Source organism: Oncorhynchus tshawytscha, linkage group LG16 (genome assembly GCF_018296145.1).
Source record: "Oncorhynchus tshawytscha isolate Ot180627B linkage group LG16, Otsh_v2.0, whole genome shotgun sequence".
NCBI classification, from domain to species: Eukaryota; Metazoa; Chordata; class Actinopteri; order Salmoniformes; family Salmonidae; genus Oncorhynchus; species Oncorhynchus tshawytscha.
This window is the reverse complement of record NC_056444.1, coordinates 26,761,412-26,788,602: the sequence shown is the minus strand read 5'-3', so window position 1 is coordinate 26,788,602 and position 27,191 is coordinate 26,761,412. Positions and strand designations below refer to the sequence as shown.

Sequence of the window (27,191 nt, the reverse complement as noted above, 5' to 3'; positions counted from 1 at the left end):
ATATATATATATATATAAAATATTACTTGACACATTGGAAAGAATTAACAAAAAACAGAGCAAACTAGAATGCTACTTGGCCCTAAACAGAGAGTACATGGTGGCAGAATACCTGACCACTGTGACTGACCCAAACTTAAGGAAAGCTTTGACAATGTACAGACTTAGTGAGCATAGCCTTGCTACTGAGAGAGGCTGGCGTAGGCAGACATGGCTCTCAAGAGAAGACAGGCTATGTGCACACTGCCCACAAAAGGAGGTGGAAACTGAGCTGCACTTCCTATGTATGACCATACTTGAGACACATTTCCCTCAGATCACACAGACACACAAAGAATTTGAAAAAACAAATCAATTTTTGATAAACTCCCATATCTACTGGGTGAAATACCACATTGTGCCATCACAGCAGCAAGATTTGTGACATGTTGCCACAAGAAAAGGGCAACCAGTGAAGAACAAACACCATTATCAGTACAGCCCATATTTATGTTTATTTATTTTCCCTTTTTAACTATCTGCACATCATTAAAACACAGTTTATAGACATAATATGACAGGTGAAATGCCTCTATTCATTTGGAGCTTTTGTGAGTGTAATGTTTACTGTTTATTTAACTTTTGTTTATTATCTATTTCATTTGCTTTGACAATGTAAACATATGCCCTTTGAATTGAGAGAGAAAGAGAGAGAACTGCAGCTTTGCAGGACATGGATGTGTAAGTCATGCCTTGAATGCATATGTCTTGTCATCCCTGTGTGTGTTTAACATCTTGGTGGAAATTCCCAGAACTGTAGTGGCAAATTTGAATGATCCAAAATACAGCACAAAATACTATTTACCCAATTTACTATTTACCCAACTATCACACATATTGCAACTTCAATGATCATTTACATGAAATACTTACAAAATAATGATATGTTTTGCTCTAGTGGCAGCAACAAAATCCCCCTTTTATCATTGCATACAGCAGATCATTGATTTATTCTCAGTAGTGGCTGGCCATTTAGATTTTTTATTTAACCTTTATTAAACTAGGCAAGTCAGTTAAGAACAAATTCTTATTTACAATGCCGGCCTACCCATAACCTGGACGACGCTGGGCTAATTGTGCGCTATATAGTTAGAATTTATGTTTGTTTATTGTAATGAATAAGAACATTTACTTTTCAAACTAACGATTAAAAAGGTAATTGTGGAGCAATTGGAATCTATTTCAAACAGGATATGTGAAGCCAGCTGTGTCTTGGGTCCTCACTTTAAAAACAAATGAAATGGCTGCCCGCATAAGATGGAGTCTTCAACGGTTGATTCAGTCACGAAATACATCACATTTTAGGTTTGAGCTTCTACTAATATAACATTCCTACTTGTGTATGTTAACGTAATGAAGGTATTGCTGTGAATTCAGCACAATTGGCTGCCAATTTCCGTTAGGAATCTATGCTTGACCTAGCTAGTTAGCCAAGCTAACTGCGACATCGTTGTCAAACTTAATCGCCATCATGTTGCGCAGCCGATATTTCCCAAATTGTATACATATTAAAGTATATGAAGTAACGCATTTAACAACTATGTTTGCCTGGCTATTGTTCCGTTAGCTTGCTAAACCTGTTTATCAACTCGATTGCTTAAAGTTTGAAGTAGCTAGCTAACTTTCTGAGAACCTATCTAACGTTAGCTAGCTAAAACCTTTCTCAGTTACCAGTTTTGCAGTCGGGTCATTGCGGCATAGTCAAGCCTAATCAGTGACATTAGACAACCATAGGTAGCTAGTTAGCCAACGTTAGATACGTTATCGTTTTTTCTTTGCTTGTTGACAAGGTCGCAAATTCATGACACTTCAAGGCCATCCCGAAGTGACAGGTTTGTAAGGACAAACCTGAGATTAATTCAACTGAGTGGGTTTATCTCCAACCATCTAACTACATGACCTGACATGTACTGTCTGTTATAGGTTTCCAATCAAGACGAGAAACCAGTTCCACACACAATGCATTGGCCCGAACTACAGAAAAGTTCAACTTCTGCCTCTGACTGGACCTGCACAGTTCGTAGGTGAGAAACTGGCCTTTATTTTTTCTACACAAGAACCATTTAACAACCACATTCAAAGAATACAATTGTCAGGTTTTTCCTGTAATATATTCAGAGTAGTCCTATAAGCTTACTAGTGGAACAATATGCTTGAAGGATGACCATACCATTATGTTTCAGTGCGACACTTGTCCATTCAGACACAGGACACACCAAACCCACGGAGCTTGAAGTTCATCCCTGGTAAACCTGTGTTGGGGGTGGGGACCCTGGATTTCCCCTCTCCAAGCTCTGCAGAGTGCTCCTCCTTAGCCAGGTTAGTACTGTTGGATAACAGGAATTGTATTTTTTTGAGCAATGACCTGTAAACATGACGAAACCAGACAGTGTGAATAAACTTTTCAGAGCATGTGAGAACCAGTGACGCTTATAAATTGAGCAAGAGGACAAGTAAATTAGTGTCTAGTTTGAGAAACAGACGTCTCACAAGTCCTCAACTGGCAGCTTCATTAAATAGTACCAGCAAAACATCAGTCAACGTCAACAGTGAAGAGGCGACTCCAGGATGCTTAAACTAGACACTCCAATGTACTTGTCCTCTTGCTCAGTTTTGCACCGGGGCCTCCCACTTCTCTTTCTATTCTGGTTAGAGCCAATTTGCGCTGTTCTGTGAAGGGACTAGTACACAGCGTTGTACGAGATATTCAGTTTCTTGGCAAATTCTCGCATGGAATAGCCTTCATTTCTCAGAACAAGAATAGACTGACGAGTTTCAGAAGAAAGTTCTTTGTTTCTGGCCATTTTGAGCCTGTAATCGAACCCACAAATGCTGATGTTCCAGATACTCAACTAGTCTAAAGAAGCCCAGTTTTATTGCATCTTTAAATCAGCACAACAGTTTTCAGCTGTGCTAACATATTTGTAAAGGGTTTTCTAATGATCAATTAGCCTTCTAAAATAATTAACTTGGATTAGCTAACACAATGTACCATTGGAACACAGGAGTGAGGGTTGCTGATAATGAGCCTTTGTACGCCTATGTTAAAAATCAGCTGTTTCCAGCTACAATAGTCATTTACAACATTAACAATGTCTACACTGTGTAGTTCTGATCAATTTGATGTTATTTTAATGGACAAAAAATTAGCTTTTCTTTCTAAAACAAGGATATTTTTAAGTTACCCCAAACCTTTGAATGGTAGTGTGTGTGTGTGTGTGTGTGTGTATCTATATATGGAATTGAAATTCAATTTTACATTTCCCAGTTAAAAACTTCTTGATGCACCCATCCCTTTAGCGGGATCATTTTCGTCAACATCCGCTGAATTGCACAGTGCCAAATACAAATTAAATTACTAAAAATATTTAATTTTCATGAAATCACAATATAGCAAATATAGCAAAACACAGCTTAGCTTGTTGTTAATCCACCTGGCGTATCAGATTTCAAAAAAGCTTTTCGGCGAAAGCATACCGAGCGTTTATGTAAGGACATCTCTCTCAGCAGACAAAACATTACAAACAGCTAGCAGCAAAGTAGATTGGTCACAAAAGTCTGAAAAGCAATCAAATGAATTGCTTACCTTTGATCTTCGGATGTTTGCACTCACGAGACTCCCAGTTACACAATAAATGTTCCTTTTGTTCCATAAAGATTATTTTTATATAAAAAATAATGCGCCAACCAAATGGAGGTATGTTTAGAAATCCACAGGCTCGAGCGGTCACGACGGGGCAGACAAATTCCAAATAGTATCCGTGAAGTTCGTAGAAACATGTCAAACGTTTTTTATAATCAATCCTCAGGTTGTTTTTACAATATATAATCGATAATATTTCAACCGGACCTTAGCTTTTTCAATAGGAGTGAGAGAAAATGTCTGCTCCACTCTGTTGGCGCATGCAAAACGCTGCCGGCACCCAGCCATCCACTGACGCGGTGGGATCTTTCTCACTAATTTTTCAGAATAAAAGCCTGAAACTATGTCTAAAGACTGTTCAGATGACCATGTGGAATCCATAGGAAAAGGAATCTGGTTGATATCCCTTTTTAAATGGAAGGAAGGCATGCAATGGAACGGGGAGCTTTCAAAACAAGAGGCACTTCCTAGTTGGATTTTCCTCCAGGTTTTCGCCTGCAATATCAGTTCTGTTATACACACAGACAATTATATGCATATTCTAGCTTCGGGCCTGAGAAATAGGCAGTTTAATTTGGGTACGTTTTTCATCCAAACATCAAAATACTGCCCCCTACACGCAACAGGTTAATGTAATTAATGCATTTTGTATAAGAAATCTAAATTCTCCAGAATTTGTTTTAAATCATTTTGACTTAAATCATTTCCAGTATAACTAGGCTGTCTGAACAGTGACATGGTCAGACTGAAAGCACAAGGGAATTTGATTTGATTAGGAATTTGAGGAATTGTTGCGTATTGAATTGTGAATAAAATAAATCTAATTTACCTAACATTGGAATTATCTCTGAATTCAAAGACTGACCGGGAATTTGAATGGAAATAAATTGAATTTACAAGGGAGAGGGAATAAAATGAAATTTGAGAAATTAACCCCATTTCTGTATTTATTTCTTAGTTGTATTGGTTTACTGTACTGATTAGCCTAAGTTAGTTCTTTGCGTGCCTCAAGTCAGAATAAATAAAAGTGCAATGAGCATCTCCACTTTGTTCTGTTCTGAGCACCATGTGGATTATAGATCATACATATTACTGTACATACTAACATCATGAAATGTTTGACATGGACCATTCTTGGTTGCCGCTCCTTGGTTGCACAGGGACCTGTTTGGAATCGAAGGAGTGAAAAGTGTGTTCTATGGTCCTGACTTCATCACAGTGACCAAGGTACAGAATAAATAAACCTCATCTACCTTCCCTTTCATTTTACCAACCCTATCCACTTACTCTGGGATATGGTGTGCCATTATAAGACCATAATAACTGAATGTATCATGTCACAAATAAAAGTTTAACTTTATGATTCAATACATGTCCCAATTCTCCACCCTTCTCCCAAAGTGTGCACTTGCACACTCCTTGTTGTGGATTTAAAAGCATAGGATTAGTACTGTATAAGCATTGACAGGAGGGAGTTTTCACTATTGCTAAATCCATGCAAGAAAGTGTGCATGGGTACATTTTGAGAGGGGTGGTGAATCGGGGCCAGCCATGTTCATTTACCAGGCCTTTGCATGTTTTGTGTTGCCCTTCCCAGGCAGATGATGATGTGGAGTGGACGGACATCAAGCACCATGCCATGGATGCTATCACTAAGTTCTTTGACAGTGGAGACCCCATAACCACTGGGGTTACCCACCATGAGAGCAGTGAGTATGACAGGAACAAAGCTCTTCTTCATATGAGTGTTTGAGTGTGGAGTGCTACACTGGTCAGCTTTTTGGAGTCGCACCCGTTCCGGCCACATCAATTCCAAGTCTCACCCAATATCTGACATCAGGACAGATTTTTTTCTCCGCCACCAGCATAGAATTGTTCCGAAAGCCGATCCGTGACCCACCAAAAAACAATAATACAGTGCCTTCGGGAAGTATTCAGACCCGTTGACTTTTTCCACGTTTTGTTACGTTAGACTTACTCTAAAATATATTAATTGTTTTTCCCCCTCATCAATCTACACACAATACCCAATAATGACAAAGCAAAAACAGGTTTTTAGAAATGTTTGCAAATTTATAAAATAAAAAGGAAATGTCACATTTACAAAAGTATTCAGACCCTTTACTTAGTACTTTGTTGAAGCACCTTTGGCAGCGATTACATTATTGAGTCTTCTTGGGTATGACGCTACAAGCTTGGCATACCTGTATTTTGGGAGTTTCTCCTATTCTTCTCTGCAGGTCCGCTCATTCTGTCAGGTTGGATGGGGAGCGTTGCTGCACAGCAATTTCTGGGTCTGTCCAGATATGTTCGATCGGGTTCAAGTCCGGGCTCTGGCTTGGCCATTCAGAGACTCGTCCTGAAGCCACTCCTGTGTTGTCTTGGCTGTGTGCTTAGGGTCGTTGTCCTGTTGGAAGGTGAACCTTTGCCCCAGTCTGAGGTCCTGAGCTGGTTTTCATCAAGGATTTCTCTGTACTTTGCCTCAATCCTGACTAGTCTCCCAGTCCCTGCCGCTGAAAAAGAGGCATGCTGCCACCACCATGCTTCACCGTAGGGATGGTTCCAGGTTTCCTCCAGGCGTGACACTTTGCATTCAGGCCAAAGAGTTCAGTCTTGGTTTCATTAGACCAGAGAATCTTGTTTCTCATGGTCTGAGAGTCCTTTAGATGCCTTTTGGCAAACTCCAAGCAGGCTGTCATGTGCCTTTTACTGAGGAGTGGCTTCTGTCTGGACACTACCATAAAGGCCTGATTGGTGGAGTGCTACAGAGATGGTTGTCCTTCTGGAAGGTTCTCCCATCTCCAGGGGAACTCTAGAACTCTGTCAGAGTGACCATCGGGTTCTTGGTCACCTACCTGACCATGGCCCTTCTCCCGATTGCTCAATTTGGCTTGGCGGCCAGCACTAGGAAGGGTCTTGGTGGTTCCAAACTTCTTCCATTTAAGAATGATGGAGGCCACTGTGTTCTTGGGAACAATCAGTGCTGCAGACATTTTTTGGTACTCTTCTCCAGATCTGTTCCTCGACATAATGCTGTCTTGTAGCTCTACGGACAATTCCTTTGACCTCATAGCTTGGTTTTTGCTCTGACAAGCACTGTCAACTGGGACCTTATATAGACAGGTGTGTGCCTTTCCAAATCATGTCCAATCAATTACATTTACCACAGGTGGACTCCTCCAATCAAGTTGTAGAAACATCTCAATGATGATCAATGGAAACAGGATGCACCTGAGCTCCATTTTGAGTCTCATAGCAACTTGTTTTTGCTTTGTCATATGGGGTATTGTGTGTAGATTGTTTAAATAATCCAATAGTTTAATTAAAACCTAAACAATTAAAACAGAATTGAATAGGCTATAGGCTGCAAAAATAGCCTACGTCTATTATTATTAGGTAGGCTATTGGCTACTCAAACTTTTAAAAGCTGCACTGGATTATACTTGATATGGCCTGAGTTTGGTCTAAATGGATGCCTGAATGAATGTATTGAACAGAATTATTGTAAACAAATGCCTGCTTGCACTTTTGTGGACTGTGTCCATCTACCGTGTTGTCCTCCTTGTCCACAATGACTACAAAATCCTTCCAAACTGGATTTGACTTGGGTAGCACCTGTATTTCATCATCATAAACGTTCTTATTATTTCTACTGTTAGGTTTGCCATTTTCACATGAGCTAGGAGTCAGGGAAAATAAACTTGACAACGTATTGTCGTGTGGCAGAAGGGAATATAAACTCTGTACATGGACAAATTATGTTTCAACACCACACAAATAGGCTACTAATGGGGAGAGTTACCTGCTCCACTGTCTCGCTGCGTGGCTGGTAACCTTTGCTATGTCTGCCTCACTGTGCACATAGCCTAATGAAATTCACAACACAATTCAACACAACAAGTTCATGGATTAGTAAAAAAAAAAAGAGAGTATCTTGATTTAAAACGTTTCCGACCGCAATATAATTGTGCTCAGCCAACCCGTGGGTTGATAGAATGTTTTCATTCTACCCGCCAACTGATTTTTTTTTTTGCATGTTTGTTTCTTGGAATTATGAACTTTTCAACATGCTGTTCCTGTCTTAGGTCACTCTGAAGATGATGATGAAATTGTTTCAATGATAAAGGAGCTTCTAGATACACGGATCAGGTAAAATCCCCACATGCTATTAGTATGATCAGTCTGTCACTCATGATGTTTTGCTGTAGATACAATGGGGCAAAAAGTATTTAGTCAGCCACCAATTGTGCAAGTTCTCCCACTTAAAAAGATGAGAGGCCTGTAATTGTATCATAGGTACACTTCAACTATGACAGACAAAATGAGAAAAAAAAATCAGAAAATCATATTGTAGGATTTTTAATGAATTTATTTGCAAATTATGGTGGAAAATAAGTATTTGGTCACCTACAAACAAGCAATATTGCTGGCTCTCACAGACCTGTAACTTCTTCTTTAAGAGGCTCCTCTGTCCTCCACTCGTTACCTGTATTAATCAAATCAAATTTATTTATATAGCCCTTCGTACATCAGCTGATATCTCAAAGTGCTGTACAGAAACCCAGCCTAAAACCCCAAACAGCAAGCAATGCACGTGTAGAAGCACGGTGGCTAGGAAAAACTCCCTAGAAAGGCCAAAACCTAGGAAGAAACCTAGAGAGGAACCAGGCTATGTGGGGTGGCCAGTCCTCTTCTGGCTGTGCCGGGTGGAGATTATAACAGAACATGGCCAAGATGTTCAAATGTTCATAAATGACCAGCATGGTCGTATAATAATAAGGCAGAACAGTTGAAACTGGAGCAGCAGCACGGTCTGGTGGACTGGGGACAGCAAGGAGTCATCATGTCAGGTAGTCCTGGGGCATGGTCCTAGGGCTCAGGTCCTCCGAGAGAGAGAAAGAAAGAGAGAATTAGAGAGAGCATATGTGGGGTGGCCAGTCCTCTTCTGGCTGTGCCGGGTGGAGATTATAACAGAACATGGCCAAGATGTTCAAATGTTCATAAATGACCAGCATGGTCGAATAATAATCAGGCAGAACAGTTGAAACTGGAGCAGCAGCACGGCCAGGTGGACTGGGGACAGCAAGGAGTCATCATGTCAGGTAGTCCTGGGGCATGGTCCTAGGGCTCAGGTCCTCTGAGAGAGAGAGAGAAAGAGAGAATTAGAGAACGCACACTTAGATTCACACAGGACACCGAATAGGACAGGAGAGGTACTCCAGATATAACAAACTGACCCTAGCCCCCTGACACATTAACTACTGCAGCATAAATACTGGAGGCTGAGACAGGAGGGGTCAGGAGACACTGTGGCCCCATCCGAGGACACCCCCAGACAGGGCCAAACAGGAAGGATATAACCCCACTCACTTTGCCAAAGCACAGCCCCCACACCACTAGAGGGATATCTTCAACCACCAACTTACCATCCTGAGACAAGGCTGAGTATAGCCCACAAAGATCTCCGCCATGGCACAACCCAAGGGGGGGCGCCAACCCAGACAGGATGACCACATCAGTGAATCAACCCACTCAGGTGACGCACCCCCTCCAGGGACGGCATGAGAGAGACCCAGTAAGCCAGTGACTCAGCCCCTGTAATAGGGTTAGAGGCAGAGAATCCCAGTGGGAAGAGGGGAACCGGCCAGGCAGAGACAGCAAGGGCGGTTCGTTGCTCCAGAGCCTTTCCGTTCACCTTCCCACTCCTGGGCCAGACTACACTCAATCATATGACCCACTGAAGAGATAAGTCTTCAGTAAGGACTTAAAGGTTGAGACCGAGTTTGCGTCTCTGACATGGGTAGACAGACCGTTCCATAAAAATGGAGCTCTATAGGAGAAAGCCCTGCCTCCAGCTGTTTGCTTAGAAATTCTAGGGACAATTAGGAGGCCTGCGTCTTGTGACCGTAGCGTACGTGTAGGTATGTACGGCAGGACCAAATCAGAGAGATAGGTAGGAGCAAGCCCATGTAATGCTTTGTAGGTTAGCAGTAAAACCTTGAAATCAGCCCTTGCTTTGACAGGAAGCCAGTGTAGAGAGGCTAGCACTGGAGTAATATGATCAAATGTTTTGGTTCTAGTCAGGATTCTAGCAGCCGTATTTAGCACCAACTGAAGTTTATTTAGTGCTTTATCCGGGTAGCCGGAAAGTAGAGCATTGCAGTAGTCTAACCTAGAAGTGACAAAAGCATGGATTAATTTTTCTGCATCATTTTTGGACAGAAAGTTTCTGATTTTTGCAATGTTACGTAAATGGAAAAAAGCTGTCCTTGAAATGGTCTTGATATGTTCTTCAAAAGAGAGATCAGGGTCCAGAGTAACGCCGAGGTCCTTCACAGTTTTATTTGAGACGACTGTACAACCATTAAGATTAATTGTCAGATTCAACAGAAGATCTCTTTGTTTCTTGGGACCTAGAACAAGCATTAATGCCACCTGTTTGAACTTGTTATCAGTATAAAAGACACCTGTCCACAACCTCAAACAGTCACACTCCAAACTCCACTCTTTGGTCTTGGCCATAGCTGTCAAAGGACACCAAAAACAAAATTGTAGACCTGCACCAGGCTGTGAAGACTGAATCTGCAATGGGTAAGCAGCTTGGTTTGAAGAAATCAACTGTGGGAGCAATTATTAGGAAATGGAAGACATACAAGACCACTGATAATCTCCCTCGATCTGGGGCTCCACGCAAGATCTCACCCCGTGGGGTCAAAATGATCACAAGAACGCTGAGCAAAAATCCCAGAACCACATAGGGGGACCTAGTGAATGACCTGCAGAGAGCTGGGACCAAAGTAACAAAGCCTACCATCAGTAACACACTACGCCGCCAGGGACTCAAATCCTGCAGTGCCAGACGTGTCCCCCTGCTTAAGCCAGTACATGTCCAGGCCCGTCTGAAGTTTGCTAGAGAGCATTTGGATGATCCAGAAGAAGATTGGGAGAATGTCATATGGTCAGATGAAACCAAAATATAACATTTTGGTAAAAACTCAACTCGTCGTGTTTGGAGGACAAAGAATGCTGAGTTGCATCCAAAGAACACCATACCTACTGTGAATCATCATGCTTTGGGGCTGTTTTTCTGCAAAGGGACCAGGACGACTGATCCGTGTAAAGGAAAAAATGAATGGGGCCATGTATCGTGAGATTTTGAGTGAAAACCTCCTTCCATCAGCAAGGGCATTGAAGATGAAACGTGGCTAGGTCTTTCAGCATGACAATGATCCCAAACACACCGCCCGGGCAACGAAGGAGTGGCTTCGTAAGAAGCATTTCAAGGTCCTGGAGTGGCCTAGCCAGTCTCCAGATCTCAACCCCATAGAAAATCTTTGGAGGGAGTTGAATGTCCGTGTTGCCCAGCAACAGCCCCAAAACATCACTGCTCTAGAGGAGATCTGCATGGAAGAATGGGCCAAAATACCAGCAACAGTGTGTGAAAACCTTTTGAAGACTTACAGAAAACGTTTGACCTCTGTCATTGCCAACAAAGGGTATATAACAAAGTATTGAGAAACATTTGTTATTGACCAAATACTTATTTTCCACCATATTTTGCAAATAAATTAATAAAAAATCCTACAATGTGATTTTCTGGATTTTTTTTCTTCTCATTTTGTCTGTCATAGTTGAAGTGTACCTATGATGAAAATTACAGGCCTCATCTTTTTAAGTGGGAGAACTTGCACAATTGGTGGCTGACTAAATACTTTTTTGCCCCACTGTACATGGATCAGGTATAATCCACACATTCTCTCAGTATGGTGAATGTGTTTTACTGACAATATTTTGTTAATCTAGTACAGTGTTTTCAAACTCCGGTCCTCCAGTACCCCCAACAGCAGACATGTTTGTTGTAGCCCCTGACACCAACGACCGGGTAGGCGTGCTTTGCACCGGGTGAAAGTTGATTGCATTTATTTTGGAACCTGGGCTGCCTCCCAGCGTGAGCCAGGTGCAGCGTTTAAAGCCCTCGGCAAAGTCGACTCAAAACAAAAGTTACAGTGCATTCGGAAAGTATTCAGACCCCTTGACGTTTTCCACATGTTGTTACGTTAGTCTTACAAATAAATTTTATTCATTTTAGAATAAGGCTGTAACATAACAAAATGTGGAAAAGTCAAGGGGTCTGAATACTTTCCGAATGCACTGTGAGTAATTAAGCATGTTGAGTAATGCAAAAGTGATTGCTTTTGATAAAAACACTGTCTTCCCAATGAAAACTAGAAAATTCAAACATATATACATATTAAAGAGATGTATGTTTCTGGACAATGCACCGTGCTGCCTTGTTGACAACATGACCGAGTGGTGCAGATTACTGTTCCATTTGAGCAGGGTGCCCCTCCCTCACCTCTTTTCCTCACGCCATGGGCCATAGACCGGTACTCTGCGGCTCAGTAAAATCAAACCCGCCAGTTCAGGGCCTGATGATTAGTTGACAAGTTGAATCCAGTGTGCTTGTCCAGGGCTACAACAAAAATGTGTCCTGAAGGACTGGAGATCTAGTACAATATGACCCATTTGTGAAATCTGAGCCCTAGAGGCATCCTAGGAAGTTTTTGTCCACAGTCTTGATAAAGATGTTTTTGCTCAGAAGCTCTTCAAGCTAAATGCAATCTGGCAGATTGTTTGGGCACTGAAGTTGTTCCACAAACAAATTATAGAAGTGATGTTGATATGAAATATAGACTATAATAATGCTATTGTCAAGGATTTCTCCTATCCCCTCCCCTCTTAAACTCCTCATCTTCCTCTCCATTCTTCTGTCCCTCCTAGTTTTTAATAACAATTCTAATAATACCTGTTATGTTGTTGAATGACAAACTAACCTGATAAGCCCTCCTGTCACACACAGGCCCACGGTGATGGAGGATGGCGGTGATGTCATCTTCAAGGGCTTTGAGAACGGCACGGTGAAGCTGAAGCTGGTTGGCTCATGCACCGGCTGCCCCAGCTCTACTGTCACCCTGAAGAATGGCATCCAGAACATGCTGCAGTTCTACATCCCTGAGGTGGATGACGTGGAACAGGTGAGAGGGTGAATACAAAGAGGGAGTAGGAGAAGAGGAGAGAGAAACGCACAGAGGCAGAAATAGGATGGAGAAGGAGTTGGAGGGGAATGGACAGAGAGGAGTAGGGAGTAGGAGTTAGAGGGGAATGGAGAGAGAGGAGTAAGAGTTAGAGGGGAATGGAGTGAGTACTAAATCATGAAGTTGGAACAGCATCTGCTTTGTGATGTCAAATCAAAGTTTATTGGCCACGTACACAGCTTAGCAGATGTTATATCGGGTGCACCGAAATGCTTATGTTACTAACTCCTAACAATGCAGTAAAATGTCAAACAAGTTTAAAAAATTACCAATAAATTAAAAAAAGAAATCAAGTAATGTCATAAGAATCCAATGAACAACCCAAATAACACTAACAGTAATCCAAATGCAATGTTTATGTATATACACCGGATTCATTTATACAATATATACTATGAATATGTACAGCAGTAGAGTGAGCTATGTCAAGACTCCAGTATATAAATAAATATGCAGTGTGTATAAAGTGTCAATTATAGCTGTTCTTTTTGTTTGGTGTCTGTAGGTGGAAGATGAAGTGGATCATGTGAATGCAAAGGTTTTCACCGAGTTGGAACGCAAGTTAGGAGACATATAAAACTTCTGTCAGCCCCCATGTCTATAGATAAACAGCCTGTTGTATAGATGCCTTGCAAACCAGGTAGATACTGCTTCCGCTACCTTAGTGCAATGTTCATGTTTTAAAATAATATTCAGCATTGCCCTTTCAAAATACCAACTGTAGTGTGCTGTAGGCTGTTGTTTTTGCCTTTCATTTACTCAAATACTGTATATTACTGTTACAATGAAGCCAGGCCACACACTGACACATTTATACTGTTTGTCTCTTCCATTGTAAAGGCTGAAAACTCTGAAGACGGCAGTTATGTTATATATTTGATAATTATTTATTTGCAGGTTGATTTACAAATTTACTTCATATGTTTAAAAAAAAATATATATTCTCTGATGAAAGGACATTCTGTGATGGTTTGAGTTAAGGGATATGGTTTATATCTATCCCTAGGCCAAGCATGACCAATTGTTTTAATGAAATGATCACAAGATATTGCACAGTTAAAACGACAAAATGATTTAGCTGTATATGTTTCTTTGTGAATGCATTGTTCAGGAGTCTACACATAGTAATCACATTAACACATTTACATTGATGCCATGGGCACATGCTCATTTATATTTCATCTCTCGTGGAGAGACTACGTAAACAAATGGTATCATAGATATGTCAACGGGATGCGTGACATAACGAGCAGCATTAATTCTGTTGCTTGGGTTTTTCTTCACTGGTTATTTAGACACATCACGATTTTGTAAGTGTTGGCATCTTTCACATTTTGGAAGGAGAGGGGACATTCGGCCCATTTTGACTTGCCTGTAAATTGCAGAGAGAGTGGAGCTCTTCGTTACGATTCTCGTTCTGTATCTTCTCCTAATACGTATGGACCCAGAACTTAATCGAGCATCTGACCAATTCCACAATACTTTAGTTCTGGGTTAACCAAGATTAATTTATATTCATCATATAGATTGCAGTACATCTACTCTTAAAGAAAGCTTTATGTGAAATACTGTGATAAATGTTGTGCAATGATTCAAGTTCTTTGAATGGATACTATCACCCATTCACTTGTATATGCATTGCAATTGTAACAGTTCCAGCTGCAATCTCATATTGCTGATACAGAAGTCCGAATCATACTAGTATCACAAAGGAAAATGTAATGGTTATCTTGTCCCATTCGTGGAATCATCTCGTTGTATTATTATATTGCTCTTGTTTTCAGAAACCAAAACTTGTGGGAATAACCTTTTGATATAGCTTTGCTGTCTTTATTGAGTTGATGTTGGAAACAATCAGATTTATCAAATAAAATTTGATTGATCACATACACATATTTAGCAGATGTTATTGCTGGTGTAGCAAAATGCTTGCGTTCCTAGATCCAACAGTGCAGTAGTATCTAACAATTCACGACAGTACACACGACTCCAAAAGTAAAATAACGGAGTTAAGAAATATATCAATATTAGGATGAGCAATGTCGGAGTGGCATTGACTAAAATAAAGTATATACATATGAAAAGAGTAAAGCAGTATGTAAACAAAATTAAAGTGACCAGTGATTCTATGGATATAGGGCAGCAGCCTCTTAGGTGCAGGGTTGAGTAACCGGGTGGTAGCTGGCTAGGGATGGACATAGGCAATGTATATTATGCAATATTTTCCATATATTATTTCTCACACGGTATATTATCACACACTATCTTTAATATTTTCTCCAAGTTGCAGCAGTGATATTTCAAGCTTTTCATGGTTCATGTTTAGCCACAGGTCTATGATGAATCTTGTGGCCGTAAATGACCCCTAAACCTGAACATATAACCAGAGAGGAAGAAGCGAAAGGGTCCACTCCCGTCAGTCTGTCCACGCGGGAATAGTGATAAGCAGACTGCATGGCTTCCCGCCTTTGGGACAACGACTCACATTTTTAGGGGGGAGACAAGAATATCTCATCATTATATACAGTTTCTCTGATATTAAAAAAAAGGTACCCGTATGTAATACGCGTGCGCGCCACTGATACGCATGCGCGGTGACCGTTTTGGATCTATCGTCACCGGTGCATTCACAGAGCAGGAAAGTGGAACAGCAGTGAGGACAATTTGTTTCTGTAACGTTAATGTAATTAAAATTTTACAGGTACAGTTCTGATAGTTTTGGTACTGCAGAATGCAATTATTGGTGCAAAATTTGAATCTCCATCAGCCTGGCTGTTTGCTACCATTCAGACAGCATTATGTGTTTTGCCTTGCTTAGGCCTCAAGCTTGCGACGTTTGTCAACGTTGCTTTGAAAACACAACGCAGGAGTCATTATAGCTAGCTAAGTTAGCTATTTATCTCCGTTAACAAGCCAACAACATGTTAGCTAGCCTGTGGCTATTTATAGCTAAAGGCTAACCAGGTAGCTAACGTTAGCTAATATCGGCAAACTAATTAGCTAGCTAACGTTGTTTTGAAAACAAAACCCACGAGTAGTCATTATAGTTAACTAACATTAGCTATCTAGTTAGCAAGTTGGGTACCTAGCTAACTATAATCTCCGTTAGCAAGTGAACCCAGCCAAAGTAAGCATGTTAGCTAGCCTATAGCTATTTATTAACTGCTAACCAGGTAACGTTAACGTTTATTAATATCGGCAAGTGTCGAGCAAACGCATTAACATAGCTAGCTTAGCAACAAGTACGTTTACTGAACTCAACAGGGATCTAAACTCGCTAGTAACCCAATAAATAGTACGCCAAATTCATGAATGTGAATTTTAATTATAATGCTTCTAGTAATTGTTTTAAAATTTATATCATGAATTTGGCGTACTATTTATAGGGCTAACTTAGCAACTAACAGTAGTTAGCGACAGTTGCCAGCAGTTACTATAACGTTTTGCTTGCTACGAATTGCTTGTTTGCCCATTCCGTTGTTGCTCGTCCCACTACTATCCCGCTGAGTAGAGGCAGTTGTCAAGAGGCCAAACGTTGTTTTCGTTGGCTACGTGGTTATGTGTTGCTAGTTAAGTATTTTATTAGCTGCAATTAAATCTGTAACAATCTCCTCCTGGTATAGTTTGTTTTTGTTGCTAGCTGTCAATGTTTGTGTTCAAAGCAAAGGTACATGTCAAATGAAGAATCCTTATATAAACAGGCCCATTTCCTGTTGTATTGACAGGATATAAACTTAAATTGGTTCTGTCAATACACCTAAGCTCGAGCCTTGACTCATGGCACAGTTTGGGGGACAGAAGAACCCTCCGTGGGCGGCCCAGTTTGCTGCCACAGTGGTGTCCCAGCCCGGCCACTCAGGACAGTCCCTGGACCTCAACAGCATACACTGTGAGTTTGACACCTTGCTGAATACTACACTCTGTGCTCATTGGTGGGATAAAATTAAAGTGTGGTTAAGGGTACAGTGCTTGAAGGAAACGGCATCTCAGACTTGGATCTGTTTGGCAAAGTTTGTGATGGAGGAGATTCAGTGGTCAACTGGACATTCAAAGATGTTAAAAGTACTCTCGTTTCTCGTTCAACCCGTCTTTCTATCACTCCATTCCTCTCGCTTGCTCTACCTCCTCACTCCATCTTCTTTCTGAATTATTCTATTCCGCACCCTACTCTCTCCTGCAGCTCTAGGTGTGCAACAGCCATCTCTCTTGGGTGCGTCTCCCTCTATGTACTCCCAGCAGTCAGCCCTGGCTGCAGCCTCCCTCAACTCCCAGTCGGCTGCCGCTAACTACCAGTTGTCCCAGCAGGCTTCAGCCCTGCAGCAGCAAGCCGCAGCCGCCGCCGCTGCAGCACTGCAACAGGTGAACTACACTAGGATCAGCAGGGCAGTGTTCAGTTTGGCACAATGTAGCTAAACATTCTCAAACAGAATATGATAACATTTGTTGTTATTGAATAAGCTCAGGTAATAACTCTGGTTTCGTGCCAAGTGAACACAACCCAAGAGTCCCCAAAATGGTGGGAGATACCCCATTGGTTGGTCACAGCTAATTTTACATAAACTTTTTTGATTTTGTTTACTGAAGAAACATTCTCAATGATAAAACCTAATTTGGGTCTGGGAAACAGGTTTGGGAAACAGTGAGTTACATAGCTTGGTTGAGAAGCCATACCTCACTAGACTTGAAGAAGCTGTGTTGTTGTAAAGCCTGTTCTGATTTGTGAGTGAAGTGATGAACTGATTCAACTTGTAAAATCCCCCACCATCAGACAGACCTGTGTGAACAATTTAGATGCTGAGTGAAAGTCTGACCAAAATAACATTTTTTTCCCTTCACTTCTCTCTAGTTATTTTATTATTATTATTTTTTCCCACCTTTATTTAACCAGGTAGGCAAGTTGAGAACAAGTTCTCATTTACAACTGCGACTTGGCCAATATTAAGCAAAACAGTGCGACACAAAGAACAACACAGTTACACATGGAATAAACAAAGTCAATAACACAATAGAAAAAGTTTATATACAGTGTGTGTCAATTAGGTAAGGGAGGTAAGGCAATAAATAGGCCATTGTGGCGAAATAATTACAATTTAGCAATTAAACACTGGAGTGATAGATGTGCAGAAAATGAATGTGCAAGTAGAGATACTGGGGTGCAAAGGAGAGGGGGAAAAAAACAGTATGGGGATGAGGTAGTTGGATGGGCTATTTCCAGATGAGCTATGTACAGGTGCAGTGATCTGTGAGCTGCTCTGACAGCCGATGCATAAAGTTAGTGAGGAATTCGTTCCAGTCATTTGCAGCAGAGAACTGGAAGGAAATGCGGCCAAAGAGGAATTGGCATTTGGGGTGACCAGTGAAATATAACTGCTGGAGCGCGTGCTATGGGTGGGTGCTGCTATGGTGACCAGTGAGCCGAGATAAGGCGGGGCTTTACCTAGCAAAGGCTTATAGATGACCTGGAGCCAGTGGGTTTGGTGATGAATATGTAGCGAGGGCCAGCCAACAGGAGCATACAGGTCGCAGTGGTGGGTAGTATATGGGGTTTTGGTGACAAAACAAATGGCACTGTGATGGACTGCATCCAGTTTGCTGATTAGAGTGTTGGAGGCTATTTTGTAAATGACATCGTCGAAGTCAAGGATCGGTAGGATAGTCAGTTTTACGAGGGTATGTTTGGCAGCATGAGTGAAGGATGCTTTGTTGCGAAATAGGAAGCCGATTCTAGATTTAATTTTGGATTGAAGATGCTTAATGTGAGTCTGGAAGGAGAGTTTACAGTCTAACCAGACATCTAGGTATTTGTAGTTGTCCACATATTCTAAGTCAGAACCATCCAGATTAGTGATGCTGGACGGGCGGGCAGGTGCGGGCAGCGATCAGTTGAAGAGCATGCATTTAGTTTTACTAGTGTTTAAGAGCAATTGGAGGCCACGGAAGGAGAGTTGTATGGCATTGAAGCTCGTCTGGAGGTTTGTTAACAGTGTCCAGAGAAGGGCCAGAAGTAAACAGAATGTCGTCTGCGTAAAGGTGGATCAGAGAATCACCAGCAGCAAGAGCGACATAGCTTCTGTTTGGGCACAGACCTGGATAGTAAGACAGAACTCTGCAGGCTAACTTTGCAGTAGATTGCAACTCCGCCCCCTTTGACAGTTCTATCTTGTCGGAAATTGTTATACTTAAATAAAGGTAAAACATTTTTTTTTTCTTTTTAACTAGGCAAGTCAGTTAAGAACAAATTCTTATTTTCAATGACGGCCTAGGAACAGTGGGTTAACTGCCTGTTCAGGGGCAGAACGACAGATTTGTACCTTGTCAGCTCGGGGATTTGAACTTGCAACCTTCCGGTTACTAGTCCAACGCTCTAACCACTAGGCTACCCTGCCGCTTTCAGGGTTTTTGGTGGTCATCCTACGCCAGGATTCAGATACGGCTAGGCCATCTGGGTTGTCAGAGTGTACTAAAGCAGTGAATAAAACAAACTTAGGGAGGAGGCTTCTTATGTTAACATGCATGAAACCAAGGCTTTTACAGTTACAGAAGTTAACAAATGAGAGCGCCTGGGGAATGGGAGTGGAGCTAGGCACTGCAGGGCCTGGATTAACCTCTACATCACCAGAGGAACAGAGGAGGAGTAGGATGAGGGTTCGGCTAAAGGCTATGGTCGTCTAGTACTTTCGGGACAGAGAGTAAAAGGAGCAGGTTTCTGGGCGTGATAGAATAGATTCATGGCATAATGCACAGACAAAGGTTTGGTAGGATGTGAATACAGTGGCGGTAAACCTAGTCATTGAGTGACGATGAGAGAAATATTGTCTCTAGAGACGTCATTTAAACCAGGTGAGGTCACCGCATGTGTGGAGGGTGGAACGTAAGGGTTAGCTTAGGCCACCTGAGCAGGGCTGGAGGCTCTACAGTGAAATAAGACAATCAATAACCAAAACAGCAATGGACAAGGCATATTGACATTAGGGAGAGGCATTCATTGCTACGTGATCATAAGTTCCAGTGAGTAGCTAGGCGGGCTGGAGACATGGCGATTCAGACAGCTAGTGAGCCGGGGCTAGCAAAAGGGCCTTACTCGGACGTCGCAACGGAAGAAGCCCCCTCGTGCGGTTACGTCGGCAGACCAGTCGTGATGGATCAGCAGGGGTCCGTGTAGTAAAAGGGTCCAGGCCAATTGGCATAATATTGTTAGTAGCCCAAGAAATTGACTGATGGACATCTTCAGCTAACAGTCTGCTCTAGACGGCTAGCGGGCCGCGGATATCAGATGGGCATTCAGGGGAAGTCCCAACGGAGGTAACTGTTGAAAAAACAGTTGTGATGGATCGGCGGTGCTCCGTATCGGCAGTAAAAGGAGTCCATGCCAATTGGCAAAATCGGTATTGTAGCCCTTGGGACTGGCTGATGGACCTCTTCAGCTAGCCGGGAGATGGGCCTAGCATAGGCTAGCTCCAGGCTAATTGGTGCTTGCTTCGGGACAGAGACATTAGCAAGGAGTAGCCACTCGGATAGCAGCTAGCTAGCGGTGATGATCCAGGTGAAATGGTTCAGAGCTTACGATAGGAATCTGGAGATATGGAGAGAAAGAAATCAGATATGTTCTGGGTGGAATCGCGCTGTGTAGACTGAGTTGTCCGGGCTAAAGGTTAGCTGACGACCGCAAGCAGTGGCTAGCTGACTAGTATCTAGTTAGCTGGCTAGATTCTGTTGGGGGGTTCCGGTTCTAAAGTAAAGAAAATAGCAGATCCCATACCACATTGGGTGAGGCGGGTTGAAGTTGATGTTAAGAAAAATATAAATATTTGCGAGGAAAAAATATATGAAAAGATATATACACGGGACAAGACGAAGACAAAGATGCCTGACTGCTACACCATCTTGGAATCACATATAGTTGAGCATGGAGTCACTTAACTGTTCAGTAAATAGTCTTCCCTTCAAATTGACATCACTCAAATTAACCGCAACAGAACTCAAGGGCCATTTCCTGAAATTTAATTCAAAGAAAAAGCTGACACATTTAGACTAGCTAGTGTTTTTGTCGACGTATCACCTGTCACATCTGAGTCGTACCTTACGCTCTTGAGTCTGTCTATCCAGACAGAGCATCAACATTTTACATGTACGTTTTAGTCATTTGGCAGATGCTCTTATCCAGAGCGACTTACAGGAGCAATTAGGGTTAAGTGCTTTGCTCAAGGGCACAGACAGATTTTTCACCTAGTCGACACAAATTCAATCCAGCGACCTTTCGGTTGCTGGCCCAACGCTCTTAACTGCTAGCCTGCCTGCCACTCCTGTCATTTAACTTTTTCTCTGTCTCGTCTCTCCTATTGTTTCAGTCTCAAATGAACTCGGCCCTGCAGCAGTATCAGCAACAACAACAGCAGCAGCAACAACAACAGCAGCAACAACAGCAGCAGCAACAACAGCAGCAGCAACAACCTCCTCCACAGCAGCCTCCTCCTCAACAGCTCTATAATGTACCCCATCAGGTGAGACATGGCCAATACACCAAGTGAAATACTGTTGCTTGGATTGTAAATTAATTAGAGCTTGTCAGCAAAACTGTCAGTGTCAGAAGTTTAAGAACACTGAATGTTCTAACCCAGAGCAGCCAGTTCATATCACGTCAGGTAGACCACTCACTCACTCAATGGGTTTCACTTAAGTAAAATAAATTTGCCTCACTTTGTTGAATCAGATTTGTTTTAGCCTGGAGCACAGTTTACCTTTTATTCTCTTTGACCTCGTCCAATGTGGTATTTGTTTGATATATTTTTATAGGTGCAAATTATTGATGTACAACTGAATCACCAACTTATCTTGAAAAAGACCTTGCTGATGATGCTTGTCGCTTGATATGTATCAAATAAAATAAAAATATTGTTTACTCAATGAAATACCAAAAGTATGTGGACACCTGCTCGTTGAACACCTGCTCGTCGAACATCTCATTCCAAAATCATGGGCAATAATATGGAGATGCTCCCCCTTTGCTGCTATAACAGCCTCCACTCTTCTGGGAAGGTTTTCCACTAGGTGTTGGAACATTGCTGCGGGGCCTTGCTTCCATTCAGCCACGATCATTAGTGAGGTCAGGCACAGATTTTGGGCGATTAGGCCAGACTTGCCGTCAGCGTTCCAATTCATCCCAAAGGTGTTCAATGGGGTGGAGGTCAGAGCCAGGCATGCCAGTCAAGTTCTTCCACACCAATCACGACAAAACATTTCTGTATGGACCTCGCTTTGTGCACAGGGGCATTGTCATGCTGAAACAGGAAAGGGCCAGCCCCAAAATTTTGCCACAAAGTTAGCACAGAATTGTCTAGAATGTCAATGTATGCTGTAGAGTTAAGATTTCCCTTCACTGGAACTATGGAAACTGGTCCGAACCATGAAAAACAGCCCCAAACTATTATTCGTCCTCCACCAAACTTTACAGTTGGCACTATGCATTGGGGCAGGTAGCGTTCTCCTGGCATCTGGTGAAGCGTGATTCGTCACTCCAGAGAACGTGTTTCCATTGCTCCAGAGTCCAATGGTGGCTAGCTTTACACCACTCCAGCCGACGCTTGGCATTGCGCATGGTGATCTTAGGCTTTTGTGTGGCTGCTCGGGCATGGAAACCCATTTCATGATGCTCCCGACAAACAGTTATTGTGCGAACGTTGTTTCCAGAGGCAGTTTGGAACTCGGTAGTGAGTGTTGCAATCGAGAACAGACCCTTTTTACCTGGCCTTCCCCGTTAGCTTGTGTGGCCTACCACTTCGAAGCTGAGCTGTTGTTGCTCCTAGACGTTTCCACTTCACAATAACACCACGCTCAGTTAACCAGGGCAGCTCTAGCAGGGCAGATATTTGATGAACTGACTTTTTGGAAACGTGGCATCTTATGACGATGCCACGTTTAAAGTCACTGAGCTCTTCATTAAGGCCATTCTACTGCCAATGTTTGTCAATGGAAATTGCATGGCTGTGTGGTCGATTTTACCACCTACAGCCCTATGGAGTTCCCAATCACGGCCGGATGTGATACAGCCCTGATTTGAACCAGGGACTGTAGTGACGCTACTTGCACTGAGATGCCTTAGACCGCTGCGCCACTTTCACTGACCTTTTTGGATTTTTACTTTACATAATCACTCAAATTTTGTTTTGCCAATCTGTTTTAAGCACCAGTAAGAAACTTCTGACAGCTGTGAACTGCTGTCTAACTTGCTAGCATAACAAGTCAACAACTTCGGGAGGGCAACCGTGCCAAATATACCCTCGGAAATTGTCAGACTACCCCTAGTGGTGAAAGTAACAACTGCAGCTGAAGCTGATAATACAGTCTAACACGGAACCCAAACCGGCTGCGTGCGTGCGTGCGCCATCGTGCATACATTTATTTTGTCCCCCTACACCAAACGCGATCACGACACTCAGGTTAAAATATCAAAACAAACTCTGAACCAATTCCATTAATTTGGGGACAGGTCGAAAAGCATTAAACATTTATGGCAATTTAGCTGGTTAGCTTACAATTGCTAGCTAATTTGTCCTATTTAGCTAGCTTGCTGTTGCTAGCTAATTTGTCCTGGAATATAAACATTGAGTTATTTTACCTGAAATGCACAAGGTCCTCTACTCCTCCAATTAATCTACACATAAAACGGTCAACCGAATCGTTTCTAGTCACCTCTCCTTCCAGGCTTTTTCATCTTGGAACTTAGTGGGGCAAAAAAGTATTTAGTCAGCCACCAATTGTGCAAGTTCTCCCACTTAAAAAGATGAGAGGCCTATAATTTTCATCATAGGTACACTTCAACTGTGACAGACAAAATGAGGGGGAAAAATCCAGAAAATCACATTGTAGGATTTTTAATGAATTTATTTATAAATACTTTTTTGCCGCACTGTACATGGTGATTGGCATCTAAACTTTCCTAGTATTACTACAACGACTGGCAACACAGTTCGTCTTTCAGTCACCCACGTGGGTATAACCAATGAGGAGATGGCACGTGGGTACCTACTTCTCTAAACCAATGAAGAGATTGGAGAGGCAGGACTTGCAGCGCGATCTGCGTCAGAAATAGAAAGGACTTCTATTTTAGCCCATGGCAACTCAGACGCTTGCGAGCAGTGTGGGTGCAATAATTGAATAACATATTTTTCTAAATTTATTTTGCAACGCTCTCGCATGCGACGTGAGCGGTGTTGTCAGGGTATAAGAGGAGAGTGAGAATAATTTAAGATTTAAAAAAAAAAACGAAATATAGGCATGCTAAGACAAAATAAATGTGGGACAGTGTGTAAATGAAAACAAGTTAGTGCAAGAAAATAAGAAATGTATGAAAATGCTGGACTACATCAAATGTTCTATGCAAATAGAAACCGTTGGTTGTGAACCAGAGTTTGAGGCTACAAAAGATCATTTATATTCCTATGCAATGTTCTACAAATAGGACCACTTCACTGTCAACTTTGTCTTATTATTTTTGGTATAATTATTTTTACAAAAAAATGATTGAAATTTTGAAAGCAACAGAAGTGGAGCTGCTCCGACTAGCCAACAATCCCTTGGTTGTCCCTTGAGTCCTGCCACACCCCCATCTTAATCTCCATCCCTGGCCAACTGCTTCCCTGGCTTAACCTTCTCAAACCTATTAACCTGATGTGAGTTGGAGTAAAAAACAGAAAAACAAAACAATAACCTGCGAAATAAGACATATAGACAGACGTACAATACGTTCAACAGGTACTGGTATGGACAGACAAGACAGGACTGGACTGTTACAGGACTGCTTATAATAAAACAAATTGGTTGCATTTTGTTTAAACAGTATAAAGCAATCAGAATGGAGCAAAGATCATTAAAACCACTTAGAATTAAGAAACATCAACTATGTCAAATAACATCAAAGTGTAAAAAATAAGAAAAATATAGTGACGTTATATTTTGGCCATATCACCCAACCCTACCTGTAGGCACCTGCAGTTTACCACAGGTGAGATAAATTTACCAGTAGACCTAAACGAGAATTTATTTCAAAATTAATGAATGGTCCTGTGCAGTTAGTGTTACTTATTTTAGACGAAATTGTGAATGGTGCCAATATTTTGTTTCGTATCTGTGTATTTTACCCTCTTGTCAGATCTATATTATTCATAATGCATATTTATATATTTTATTATTCAGAAACATCAAATACAGTCAAAAATAAGAAATTCAGTGATATGATAGTGTGGACATATCACCCAGCCCTATACTCATATGTATCAATCAACTGTACTGTTTACTCGATTAAGTACTTATTGCAATTTCTACGTGTTTGTGTACTCCGTCTCTTCAGCAACATCAACAACATACAGACTCATACGGGGTAAATTGATGTTTGCAACTCACACAGACAACTCTGAATCGCCTTGATTTGAGAAAGGCCATAATCATTATGTGTATCAATCAACACTGTACTGTTGACTCATTGAAAGTCTTGTTTGTGTACCCTATCTCTTTAGCAACATCAACAACACACAGACTTATACGGGGTAAGCAGCAGCAGTTCACAGCACAGTCAAATCACAGTGCCCTTTATGCTTGGTGCTAGGGTGGGGAATGTACTCTGTTCTACAGACACTGTCAGTATTAACCTCTCAACCTCTGTCTTTCTCTCCTCTTTCCTCTTTCTCACTCTCCTCTCCTTTGCCTCTGTCTCGCCCTCTCTCTCCTGTTTCTCTCTTCCTCTCTCCTGTTTCTCTCTTCCTCTCTCCTGTTTCTCTCTTCCTCTCTCCTGTTTCTCTCTTCCTCTCTCCTGTTTCTCTCTTCCTCTCTCCTGTTTCTCTCTTCCTCTCTCCTGTTTCTCTCTTTCTCTCTCCTGTTTCTCTCTTTCTCTCTCCTGTCTCTCTCTTTCTCTCTCCTGTCTCTCTTTCTCTCTCCTGTTTCTCTCTTCCTCTCTCCTGTTTCTCTCTTCTCTCTCCTGTTTCTCTCTTCTCTCTCCTGTTTCTCTCTTTCTCTCCTGTTTCTCTCTTTCTCTCTCCTGTCTCTCTCTTTCTCTCTCCTGTTTCTCTCTTCTCCCTCCTGTTTCTCTCTTCTCTCTCCTGTCTCTCTCTTCTCTCTCCTGTTTCTCTCTTCCTCTCTCCTGTTTCTCTCTTCCTCTCTCCTGTTTCTCTCTTCCTCTCTCCTGTTTCTCTCTTCCTCTCTCCTGTTTCTCTCTTCCTCTCTCCTGTTTCTCTCTTCCTCTCTCCTGTTTCTCTCTCTCTCCTCTCTCTCTTTCTCTCTCCTGTCTCTCTTTCTCTCTCCTGTCTCTCTCTTTCTCTCTCCTGTGTCTCTCTCTCTCCTGTGTCTCTCTCTCTCCTGTCTCTCTCTCTCTCCTGTCTCTCTCTCTCTCTCCTGTCTCTCTCTCTCTGTCTCTCTCTCTCTCTCTCTCTCTCTGTCTCTCTCTCTCTCTCTCTCCTCTCTCTCTCTCTTCTGTCTCTCTCTCTCTCTCTTCTGTCTCTCTCTTTCTCTCTTCTGTCTCTCTCTTTCTCTCTTCTGTCTCTCTCTTTCTCTCTTCTGTCTCTCTCTTTCTCTCTTCTGTCTCTCTCTTTCTCTCTTCTGTCTCTCTCTTTCTCTCTTCTGTCTCTCTCTTTCTCTCTTCTGTCTCTCTCTTTCTCTCTTCTGTCTCTGTCTTTCTCTCTTCTGTCTCTCTCTCTCTCTCCTGTCTCTCTCTCTCTCTCCTGTCTCTCTCTCTCTCTCCTGTCTCTCTCTCTCTCCTGTCTCTCTCTCTCTCTCCTCTCTCTCTCTCTCTCTCTCTCTCTCTCTCTCTCTCTCTCCTGTCTCTCTCTCTCTCTCCTGTCTCTCTCTCTCTCTCCTGTCTCTCTCTCTCTCTCTCTCTCTCTCTCCTGTCTCTCTCTCTCTCTCTCTTGTCTCTCTCTCTCTCTTCTCTCTCTCTCTCTCTCTCTCTCTCTCTCTCTCTCTTCTCTCTCTCTCTCTCCTGTCTCTCTCTTCTGTCTCTCTCTCTCTCTCTGTCTCTCTCTTCTGTCTCTCTCTCTCTCCTGTCTCTCTCTCTCTCTTCTGTCTCTCTCTTTCTCTCTTCTGTCTCTCTTTCTCTCTTCTGTCTCTCTCTCTCTCTCTCCTGTCTCTCTCTCTCCTGTCTCTCTCCTGTCTCTCTCTCTTCCTCTCTCCACAGCTCCCCCAGCCCCAGCAAGCGCTGATTTCACAGGTAGGATAATTAGGGACAGTCTCTGGTACATTTGTTGCACCTTTTAGCTAAAGTGATGCCACTGACGTCAGCTTGTCTTGAGGATAATTATTTAGTCCAACATAATAGGTCTAAGAAGTTGCCATTTTGTCATGAAAATTCCAAGAGCTCTCTTGTTATACGTAGGTGGTGATTTTGGAATAATGCGATACAATACAACCCAAAGCTATTGGGGAAAGAA

The 27,191-nt window shown here is 42.1% G+C and overlaps 2 protein-coding genes across 7 annotated transcripts in view; both read left to right on the top strand.

The window, feature by feature from the left end:
- The first annotated feature begins 1,207 nt into the window (after nt 1-1,207).
- zgc:110319 (uncharacterized protein LOC796111 homolog) lies at nt 1,208-14,668 on the top strand. The gene is made up of 8 exons (XM_024425206.2): nt 1,208-1,344; nt 1,963-2,063; nt 2,223-2,358; nt 4,843-4,909; nt 5,280-5,391; nt 7,768-7,831; nt 12,543-12,717; nt 13,283-14,668. Exons 1-8 carry the CDS (start codon nt 1,280-1,282, stop codon nt 13,352-13,354), a joined length of 792 nt encoding a protein of 263 aa, XP_024280974.1. The 5' UTR covers nt 1,208-1,279; the 3' UTR covers nt 13,355-14,668.
- A 666-nt stretch (nt 14,669-15,334) lies between these two features.
- The window catches only part of LOC112253192 (cell division cycle and apoptosis regulator protein 1-like), a 36,974-nt gene continuing 25,117 nt past the window's right edge, over nt 15,335-27,191 (top strand). The window contains exons 1-7 of one of the 6 annotated variants that reach the window (XM_042299035.1): nt 15,335-15,430; nt 16,503-16,666; nt 16,958-17,136; nt 21,126-21,278; nt 25,124-25,153; nt 25,290-25,319; nt 26,939-26,971. In XM_042299035.1, coding sequence (XP_042154969.1) covers nt 16,555-16,666; nt 16,958-17,136; nt 21,126-21,278; nt 25,124-25,153; nt 25,290-25,319; nt 26,939-26,971 — 537 coding nt within the window. In that variant the 5' untranslated portion in view covers nt 15,335-15,430; nt 16,503-16,554. Of the gene's footprint in view, nt 15,479-16,502; nt 16,667-16,957; nt 17,137-21,125; nt 21,279-25,123; nt 25,154-25,289; nt 25,320-26,938; nt 26,972-27,191 lie in introns of all 6 variants that reach the window. The other 5 variants (XM_042299037.1, XM_042299034.1, XM_042299036.1 and 2 more) reach the window with 5 other exon arrangements.

Bases quoted from the DNA above. Each gene is read 5' to 3' on its own strand.
- zgc:110319 (XM_024425206.2), top strand. From the start codon at position 1,280: ATGGCTGCCCGCATAAGATGGAGTCTTCAACGGTTGATTCAGTCACGA. The intron at 2,359-4,842 runs GTTAGTACTGTT...TTGGTTGCACAG, and splicing joins GAGTGCTCCTCCTTAGCCAG to GGACCTGTTTGGAATCGAAG. The intron at 4,910-5,279 runs GTACAGAATAAA...TGCCCTTCCCAG, and splicing joins ACTTCATCACAGTGACCAAG to GCAGATGATGATGTGGAGTG.